Source organism: Danio rerio, chromosome 5, assembly GCF_049306965.1.
Source record: "Danio rerio strain Tuebingen ecotype United States chromosome 5, GRCz12tu, whole genome shotgun sequence".
NCBI classification, from domain to species: Eukaryota; Metazoa; Chordata; class Actinopteri; order Cypriniformes; family Danionidae; genus Danio; species Danio rerio.
Genome location: NC_133180.1, coordinates 21,324,367 through 21,335,628, shown reverse-complemented (window position 1 = coordinate 21,335,628; position 11,262 = coordinate 21,324,367). Strand labels below are relative to the sequence as shown.

The following is an 11,262-nucleotide window of genomic DNA, read 5'->3' as shown; positions in this document are numbered from 1 at the left end:
CTTACAAGATGTGATATTATGATGATATAATAACAATAATAATAATAATAATAATAATAATAATAATAATAATAATAATAATAATAATAATAATAATAATAATAAATGTTGCGCATTTGGTCCAATCGGCGACGGCCGGCTGGTTTCGAGAGGGGCCGACCTAATCTGAGGTTATGCGGACGTAATCAAAATCTAGCAAGAATGTAAAACAAACCATAAGTGCCACACAAGCTATTTGTCAGCAGGGGCGGACTGGGACAAAAATTCAGCCCTTGCACTGTAGCCACACCAGCCCACATGACCACACCGACACAGCCCCACCGACAGACACACACATTTACTACTTATATTGGTGTACAGATATTTAAACATTTAATGTATGTGACTGGAAGAAAAACAACCCGTTTATAACAAATTCATACATACAGTAAAACTAAATTAAAATAATTTAAAGTCCGTGTGCTGTCTGTTTACCATTTGTCTGCTATTTATGATAGGAGTAACCTGTGAATGTGTATCACACACACACACACCTTTACACACAAATGGACATGCAGCACTACATTCAGCATACTTTTATTCACAAATAACTATACTTGTCATTCTCTGAAGTGTTGTTCTTTATTGCCACGGTCCAACATAGACTATGTTGGCTTCTCCTTGTTTCTATGTTGACAGTAAACACATTGTCTGATTCTACATCTTCTCATCCATTTTAACTCTGTAACTCTGCAATTTTAATATGCCTGTATGGCTGTCTGAGATTATACTTGTTCCTCACCCTTGCCTGACTCTTATTGTGTCCATGCTTCTTGCTGGTCTCTGCAGTCACTGTGTCATCATTATTTGAATCACTGCTTTTGCTAGGCTTGACTCATTCTAGTTTTTAATAAAATGTACTTATGAAACAATTATAGGTGACCTAAAGGATAAATATTAACAATTATGGCCTATTCTACAGTTAAGTTCAAATGTAACTATGTAGACTTAACTACATTTTTGTCATGTGTTCACCTCTACTGTAGAGTTAACTACTAACCCAAAGTACAGTGTGTAATGTTTTTTCTACCTCTACCACACTCCTCCCTGTCTCTGCTAGGCCTACCGTAGCATCCTTTCTCACAGCACTGGTATTGGCAACACCCTAGTTAATAAACACAGTATAGGATGTTAAGATTGCAGCAAAATGTTTTCTTACTGACTGCTCTGAACATTTGAATACCAGGGGTCTGCAGGTTTATTCAAATCAAATTTAAAACATTTCAAGACCCTTTTGAGACCATTATGAATAAAATTTTAGACTTATACAGGGCTAAACACAAAGGATTTTTTCTAATGGTCTGGTAACTTTGGTAAATAGTTTTTGTATTAATGGAATATCATGTAAAGGGATGTGTTGCTTTATTTTTCCTTCCGTGATTAGGGAATTTAATTTGGAGAATTTGCTGAAAATAATGTAACAGCTGTTATAAACTGCATCTCTTTCCATTAAAAAAAATCATTTGGCCAGATTGGGTAGCTTTACTTGGATTAAGAACAGTTTAAAATAATTTAAGACCTACAACACAATATTTCAGTGAACTCAAGACTATTTAAGGTCTAATATATATATATATATATATATATATATTAATTTAAGACTTTTTAAGACCCTGCGGAAACCCTGTAAACAAATTAATACAATTAAGTAATAACAGTAGCACCGAAATGAATAGAATATAAAGCAAAAATGAAAAAAGCAGCAATATTTGTGTGTACCAGCAGATTTGTACATTTTTAATCGTTCATGATATATAGTTATTTGTGAAATCATGCTGTAGTGTTGCTAGTGCTGCACCTCTATTTGTGTGTAAAGGGGTGTGTGTGTGTGTGTGTGTGTGTGTGTGTGTGTGTGTGTGTGTGTGTGTGTGTGTTTGATACACATTCACAGGCTCCTATCATAAGGGTTAATTCATTTTTAAATAGAGCCACAGTGTTAAAATGGCTCACATGAGCTTCTATTTTGAAGTGTTTTTGGCAACCAGTGATCTCACACCCCTTGTTGACTGTACATGGAAATGTTTTAGTATCTTTATTTGTATTTTTTTTCTGATTCCTTAATTTGTTTATTTTAATTTGTTGTAGACCACATCAACCCACAATGATACCCAAAGTGATTGCTAGCACTTGCATACTCAGTACTTGTTGGAAACTTTGTGGAAAGAATAAAGAGTCAAAATAATTCTGGATAGATTGAATCTTATTTTCCCTGACAATGAGATGATTATGTACTGTAACCTATGCATGTATTTTATGTATTAGTTTAAAGACTAGCTATGTATTCAGAGTTCACTACAAATGCATACAGTACTGTGGCTATAGCTTTAGGTTCTTTTGCATGTTAGAATATATTCCTAGTAGCATACAGCAGTCTGTATACCAGAAATCACGTTATCTGCTGATAATGACATATTAAAATGTGCGGGAGTTCTACGCTAAGCTGACAACTGTTAAACACAATGTAGTCACTGTGTTTAATGCTCTGTCACAAACTGTCAGAAGTAGTGTGAACGGCGAGACATTTACTTGGTATTTGTTAGTATAATGACTGGGATTACATTTTCTGTTTTCTTACCTCCTCTACCACGCTACTGTCCTCCGACGCAGCAGCCGAATGTTCGAGAATGTTTCAGTAACTTTATGCATTTGGCAGCGTCTGATTTTAGAGCCCTTTTGCGCTCTTTCTCTGAGCTTTTCGGCACCGCCTTTTCTTTTTACGGTACATCTCTGACAAGGACGACATTTGCCTGCAGTATGAATATAAGACAATATTATTTGCTGATGGAAGTTTTTACTTGCTCATTCGCTGTAGTTTCTGGTTTGGTAGGTACTTGTTAAGTTTTCAATTTGTATTTAAATAAACATGTTGGCACCTATGTCATGTTATATTCATATTTCATATTGTGCAGCAAAATCACTAGCATGGCAACATTTTTAAACATAAAAGTTTTAATAACTTATTTTTTGAAAGCTGATTTCTTTCTGTCATGATGCCAGCATATAATATTTTACTAGATATTTTCAAGATAATAGTATTCACCTTAAAGTTAAATTTAAAGGCTTAATTAGGCTAATTAGGACAGTTAGGGTAATTTGGCAAGCCATTAAGTATGGTTTGTTCTGTGGACAATCGGGGAAAAAAAATTGCTTAAGGAGGCTAATAATATTGACCTTACAAAAAGGCATTTTAGAAAAAAAAATTTAATTGATTTTATTCTTGCCGAAATAAAACAACTTTTAGACTTTAGACTGTGGTAAGACTTTATTGATTGTCTTGAATTTATGATCGTTTGTTCTGAGCATTTGAGAGAAAGATGCAAAAGTGTCTGTGGAATCTTATAGCCAGGATACCCCGTTGCAGTGTGGAAGTCTCTGAGATCTGCATCAAGCTGCAACGTACTTCTACATGGTCAGGTATCCATCTCTAAATGTAGGAATGAGATATAAGGTTATAATAAGTAATAATATCTAAAGATAAGTGGGAGAGCGTTGCTATTATGTGACTATTGTGCAACAATATGAAGCCATTAAGTGTCATTCATTTATTGATTTTTCTTTGGCTTAGTCCCTTATTTATCAGGGGTCACCACAGTGAAATGAACCGTCGACTATTTCAGCATATGTTTAACACAGTGGGTGCCATCAGCCGCAACCCAGTACTGGAAAACACCCATACACTTTTACATTCAGACAGTATGTACAATTTAATTTATCGAATTCACCTATGGCTCATGTCTTTGTATTATGGGGGAAACCGGAGCACCCTGAGGAAACCCACGCGAACACAGGGAGAACATGCAAACTCCACACAAAAAGACCAACTGATCCAGCTGGGACTTAAATCAGCGACCTTCTTGCAGTAAGGTGACAGTGCTAACCACTGAGACACATGTGCCGCACAACTAGGTGTTAAGCTAAATCAAAAATAATTCACAGAATACTTGTAAATGAAATGATTTAATGACAAATTCTTGCTATGGTTACAAATGGATTAGTAACAAAATAACTGTATAAAATGATGAAACATGAAATATTAAATAGTAAAATAGTTACAATATACTTTTGTCTCTTCCTTGACCATGTGACCAAAGCCTAAAAACTGAGACATTCATACTGACCAATCCAGAGCTCTATCAATATGTGACCACATCGTAAGACCCAGGAAATCCACACACATCTTAGCCAGGCTCTGATCTTTATCAGCACTGTTTTTGGAATCTGTATGTGCCTTCTTAATGAAAAATACAAATGCATATGATATTTTACATTCTTATAATAATAATAATAACAATAATAGTAATAAATGTTTTTTCCAGTAATCCATGATTAAATTATGTCCCTTAAAGAAAAATACAAATATATATAATATTTTACATTCTTTCATTATAATAATAATAATAATAATAATAAAGGTTTTTTTCCAGCAAGCCATGATTAAATCATGTTCCTTAAAGAAAAATACAAATGTATATAATATTTTACAGTCTTTCAGTAATAATAATAATAATAATAATAATAAAGGTTTTTTTTCCAGTAAGCCATGATTACATTATGTCCCTTAAAGAAAAATACAAATATATATAATATTTTACATTCTTTCATTATAATAATAATAATAATAATAATAATAATAAAGGTTTTTTTTTTCCAGTAAGCCATGATTAAATCATGTTCCTTAAAGAAAAATACAAATGTATATAATATTTTACAGTCTTTCAATAATAATAATAATAATAAAATAATAAAATAATAATAATAATAAAGTTTTTTTTTCCAGTAAGCCATGATTAAATTGTTCCTTAAAGAAAAATACAAATGTATATAATATTTTACATTCTTTCAATAATAATAATAATAATAATAAAGTTGTTTTTTCCCAATAAGCCATATTTAAATTATGTCCCTTAAAGGTACAGTAGGTGATCTGCCTAAATGCTAAATGCTAATTAGCATAACATGTTTAAAACACAAATCGGCAGTACAAAGCCATGCCAAGGCTTAAACACAGATTAAACAAACAAACAAAAATCAATTAACAAACAATAGTACATAAACACAAAAAACTGCATATACAAACAATACTTCATAAATAAACTACAAGAAAACATAACTCACATTTGCAGGCAGCCACAACACCATGTGAGGAGTCCAGAGCAGTAAAGGACAAGAGCAAACTACTACTCTGAAGCCACATTACTTAAAGGTGCTGACGATTAGGGCGATTAAGGTGCAGCTGTGAACCATGTGGCATATTTTCTACATAAGCCATTTGTAACAATAACATCTACATAAGATACATAAGAACATAAGAACAGAACTATATCTGTCTAAAAGAAATACTTCAGCCATGATGTCATCCTTTCTCCATTGTGCAAAAGTAAATCCAATATTCATGAAGTATTTTAAAATGTTTCGATTCAGCATTTGTTTTTACTGCTGTCACTCTCTTGTGCACACATGACCTCTCACGCAAACGGTGGATCTGCGTGAACAGGGGTGCGCATGGTACAAATTACATTTGTTGACAGTTTGGGCTGCTTATCAGAATTATGGGAATTATCTGCCTGACAAATTTTAATTGGATGAAAATTTTTTTAGTCTTATACCTTTCCCCCTGAATATAAATATACATATAAATACATTTAGATCATTCAGTACTATTGGAATTTGAAGAGACTTTCAACCAGCACAACAAAAATGTTTCTGAAGACAATCACCTACTGCACCTTTAAAGAAATACTTGTTAATATAAACACTTTAATAGTTATGGAATAATTCTGCAAAATCACAAAACATATTTACAATATTAAAATAAAACAAATTTGTAAAAAGTAGCTTTCACACCTATACTTATGTTACTTATAGATTTGTGAACTCAATACATGCAAAGGTCAGATTAAGTTGTTAAGAAGTCAGATAAAGCATCCCCCCCGCGCCGCCCCCTCCTCCCTTTTTTTAAGGAAAAGGTAGAAAAATCAAAAAGGATTGTTAGTGTTGAAAGATAAGTGAAAAATTAAGCATGAAAAATTCTAACCAATTAAGTGACCGTATAACAATTCTCTGTTTAAATTCCAAAACAGCTTGTTAAAAGTACACATACCTGTAATAGAAAATAGATAAAAGAGTGCTAGTATTAGAAAGACAAAGCAGTTTTTTTTAAAGAAGAGAATAAAGAGAAATGTCTTTCTCGTTTCAGACAACAGTAGAAAGTCTGTTATCCACAGAGTTGGTGATTGATGTTGCTCTGAAAGCGCTTCGGGTCTCCTCATCAATGGCGCTCTCAATCTTGGACAGAAAGGAATAGCATTTCTTCTTGAAGTCTTTGGCCATAAATGCGTACAGGAAAGGGTTTAGAAAGCTGTTCACACTGGCAAGAGTAACAGATACTTGTTGGGGTCTGTACATGGCTTGACTGTCCTTAGTTTGGCTCAACTCTACAATAGTAACTATGTGAAAAGGTAACCAGCAGAGGAAAAAAGCTGTGATCAGTATCGTCATGATCTTGTAGGGCTTGGTGGATTTGGACATTTGGTTTGATCTAAGTTTACAAATCAGAATAGAGTAACAGGTGGAAATCATCAGGAGTGGAATCAGAAACCCAAAAGTGAAGCGTATAAACACAATGGTACTGTGATGATGCTCATAATGGGAATAACATATCACTACGTGTGGTTTATCTGCAACATTTCTGAAGTAGGCAGCTGGAATGCTAAGCAAAGCAGACACAAACCAAACCAACAAAACCACTAAAGAAGCTCTCTGCACAGTGCGTCGATTCTGGGCCCAAACGGGAAACTTGACGGCGATGCAGCGATCCACACTAATGATGACCAGGATGAAGATGCTGCTGTACATATTGAGGGTCATAACAAATGAGGTGAACTTGCACATGAAGAGGCCAAAGATCCAGGTGTCCATAACTATTCTGCTGATGCTCAGAGGCAGAGTAGAGCAGAAAATGAAGTCAGACAAAGCCAGGCTCAGGTACCAGGTGGTGTTCACTGACTTTCTCATCTTAAAACCAGTAATCCAGATCACCGCACCGTTTCCAACGATGCCGAGAAGGAAAATTATCACATTAACAATGACTGTGATCACACATAATGCATCCTTGCAGTGACCAGCTCGAAAATCATCAGGATTTCCTGCTTTTACTTTTTTTTGGAGTTCGTTTAAATAATCCCCATCATAATCTCCTTCATAATCTGATGTTGAATTCATTTTGTCTTACCACTGAAGAGCACGTAGAGATCTGTAAGAAAACCAACAGGCAAAGTATTCAAAAATATGCAAAGTCATCTTACAGTTTTTAAAAATAATGAAATGGCCAAGCAAAATCATCAACACAAAAATATATATTTTAATTATATTATTTAGCATCTTTTGTAGCTGTTTAAGAATGAGTGGAGCACAATATTTCAATTTTTAATTTAATTATTATTAGATTGTTTTTATTCTTTGCACTAAGGAATAATAGTTAAAAGGTTCATTTCACCTTTGTGCAACCTTATGAACATTATGTCTTATATATATATATATATATATATATATATATATATATATATATATATATATATATATATATATATATATATATATATATATATATATATATATATATTTTTTTTTTTTTTTTTTAAGATTTAGCTAAAATTTTCGTTATGGTGGCGCAGTGGGTAGCACAATCACCTCACAGCAAGAAAGTTGCTGTTTCGAGCCCCGGCTGGGTCAGTTGGCATTTCTGTGTAGAATTTACATGCTTTTTTAGTGTTCGCGTGGGTTTCCTCTGGGTGGTCTAAATTGTCTGTAGTGTATGGGTGTTTCCCAGTGTTGGGTTGCAGCTGGAAGGGCATCCGCTGCGTAAAATATGAAGTTCATTATTTTAGCACATTTTGTTCATGTTTGTGGAAATAAACAATCACAATTGATTTGATTGGCGCACAGATCAGTTAATAACCATTCACTTAAAGGTTCTTTGTGGAATCCAGCGTATTTTTTTTTTACAGCTTCAGAGCTCAAGTCTCCTTTTAAATCTTTTATATTTATATTGAGTGATATTACTTTTATTTGGTCTAAACATTAAAAACAGTTAGTACTGTATTACGCAAGACTTTCTTTTATGTTTGATGCTTAAATCAAAATTTTTAAGTACAGTCAAACATTTTTAATACTGCTACAGGCACAGTAAGTGTGTTGGAGCTGGGTTGGAACTAAACTGTGCAGGGCTGCAGCCCTCTAGACACACTTGTATATTTTCACCTTATATTTTAGTCTTTCTCACGCAAATAGTAACAAGCTCTTGAAATGTGAATTCCAATTTTTATCAGATGCATTGTAAAATAATGTACTTGAATTTGTTAAAAACTGAACTCAATTCACTACTGCGATTGTGCAAGGAGCTTTGCAGAAGTGTGTCTATGTGTACAATCTGCCCTGCTATTTGTGTGAAAATATAAAAAAAGTTATTAAAATGTCTCCACCAATAATAGAATCGCCTTCAAAACAAAATAATGCCTCATCAACCCTTAGTAAACTAGACATGCTGAAAGGATTAAATCTAAATTGACTGCTAGATTGCAGTAAAATCCTGTTAATGTACTTTTGCAGCTTGGCGTGTGTTTCATTATTTGTTATTCATATTATTAAGTGTTTAAAGCCTTTATTCATTTTTTTAAAAGCAGGAAAGAGAATTTGTACTGCATGCGCTATAGGGATAAATGTCCCCATCAATGTCAAGAGCAAATCTACACCCTTGTTATCAAATAAGTTTAATCACTCTGCATCTACAGAATATTACTGAGGTTATTTCTGACCAATCACTTTCTATCAGGCAGAACTTGAAGGTAAAAATGCAAGTATTAGCAGAATCATGCCATTGCTTCCCTAATTATTTTGTCATATAAACTTCTTTCACTTTTCTGTTTATCCTAATGTCCTCAAATTACATTTTCTAGGTAACATGTGTATATTACATACTATTTATTTAATGGAAATTGTCTAGTTTATTACCTAAACTATTTCACTGCATGCAGAAGTACAGTTTACACAAGTTGCATGTTATACAATAAGTGCAACCTACTTTTAAACGTCATCTTGTGAAAATAATGATTACCTGTTTGTTAAACTATCTCATCTTGTCTTTCTCCGTTTATTCTCGTCTGTCTGTCAGATTGGTTGCGGTTCTAAATTTAAAAATTAAACTAGTAGATTACTTTGCAATTGCATTCATTTTGCAATCGCATGCATGATAACAAGGTGCAGAAAACATATTTACTACATGATAAATGCAGATACTATCTATCTTCAGTGGCATCTAAACAATAGCTTACCTTGAAGTACAGTGTGCAGTGCTTCAGAGATGTACGTCTGCTGCTGGGTGGTTTGCTCAGACTGAGCAATTGGCCAAATATTCTGACACCTAGTTCCTCTGTAAGATGCAAACCAGTTTCTGAGAACTGAGACAGTGAACGATCACACTCAAACTTCAAAACTGTGATGTTAACTGATAGCAAGGATGAGCTGACGTGTGGTTAAAACCAGAGAGTATAGCCCTATCGCAGTGAACTGACCAACATGTCCTCTTTACCATATTGGCAGGATGCTGATGTGGGTATGCTCTGAACCTCAAAGCACAATAATTGCAGCACATTTAATGATTAAATAAACGTTTGGACTATTCACAGAGTTAACATCTAAAATAAAGGGTTATAAATATTAAAAAGTCACCGCATTAAATCTGGAATCTTCTTCCATTGTTAATGATGATTATTAAGTAACTTCAAGATGATGTAAATATATGACTAAATAAGCATTAAATAACTTCTAAATATACGGGCTGTTCGTTTTATTTAGTTGGGATTGGGTGTTGACAAAAAAATAATATTAATTATAGACCGTTTTGAAGGATGTAAACAAAAACAATGGTTGCAACATATTTCCTGTTTTATATTTTCCATTTCTATAACTTGCAATACTTGCAAAAAATGTTCATTGGCCAATGACATGACCACATTGAAACGGTCTACACTATAGTGTTTTTCAACTATGTTTTTGAACCAGGGAAGTACTTAAGTAAATCTGTTGTGATAATTAGTTGCTGTAGTAATAACCCAACTTTAATATAAACAACCCAATGCTGCAATGTTTTTTTTTTTATAACTATAGGGGATGCTATACTACAATACACTAAAGTTTACTGTACTAAAAACTGAAATATACTACAATATTCCAGCTTATAAGCTTGTGATAGTTAATGCTACAGAAGCTAAAGCAATCATTGTTGTTGTAATTACTATAATGGTCCATATTCCACTGTGGTACGGTACGGGTGGGTACAGATCACCTTTATCAGGCTTGCGTTTCCACTACCAAAAATTATTTGATTATAAATGCTGATCAATGAAAGTGTGAAATAGCCTACTGTAACGTCTGCAGTTATATAAAATAAATAAATGCAACATATATGAACTCATACAGATCCTGAAAGTCTCCGATATGTTACCAATTACAGAAAAACTACACACAGTATACATTTAGCCCTTATTTGGGTTCAAAAACAACACACAACATTTAGCTCACAGTCAGAGCAAACCTCTAATCTGTATCTTTAATCTTCACCAGCACATGTTACCTCTGTTAGAGAGTAATTCCGTCATTCCGAGTTCATAGTAGTCCAAAAGGTTATGATACAAGTTAGACATGGAAGTTTGTTCATGTTTTAGGTTACTGAAAAGGTTTTCTGGCTTCTCCTTTGTTTTTTCACACGTGTTTGTTCGTTTCTGAAAGAATCAGATGTCAGAAGCATTTCTATAATCCCACGCATGGTATTATTGGGCCCAAAAAGCTTGTTATTTCAAATATAGACACACGGCGAGCGATCGTGCAAATGCATTACTGCTCACACTTTAGAAGGCCTTGTAAACAACGAAAGGGCACAGGGTAGATACTGCTCTTCTTCTTGGCTTTGTGGCTATTCTTCAAGACGATGACAATGTTTGTCTTTGCTCGGGACGACCAAAACTCATTATTATATGTATATTTTATTGCGGAGTAAACTATCGGCTGTGTATTTTCAAATGGAGCTTCCTTTGTTTTCATTCTTCTGGCTTGTGCACTAGTGACCTATCTCTGTAAACCAATAGCGTTCATTTGTGCATATTGCTCTACCTTTTGGTAATCTTTTGTTTTGCTATGTAAGGGTACCCAAAAAGTGGTATGGTTTGC

The 11,262-nt window shown here is 33.9% G+C and overlaps 1 protein-coding gene across 1 annotated transcript; it reads right to left on the bottom strand.

The window, feature by feature from the left end:
* Nucleotides 1-5,625: 5,625 nt before the first annotated feature.
* cmklrl2 (chemokine-like receptor 1 like 2) lies at nt 5,626-9,647 on the bottom strand. The gene is made up of 2 exons (XM_005165199.6): nt 9,369-9,647; nt 5,626-7,291 (listed from the first exon to the last, which is right to left on the bottom strand). The coding sequence occupies exon 2, from the start codon at nt 7,258-7,260 to the stop codon at nt 6,232-6,234; it is 1,029 nt and encodes a 342-aa protein (XP_005165256.1). The 5' UTR covers nt 7,261-7,291; nt 9,369-9,647; the 3' UTR covers nt 5,626-6,231.
* Nucleotides 9,648-11,262: the final 1,615 nt, after the last annotated feature.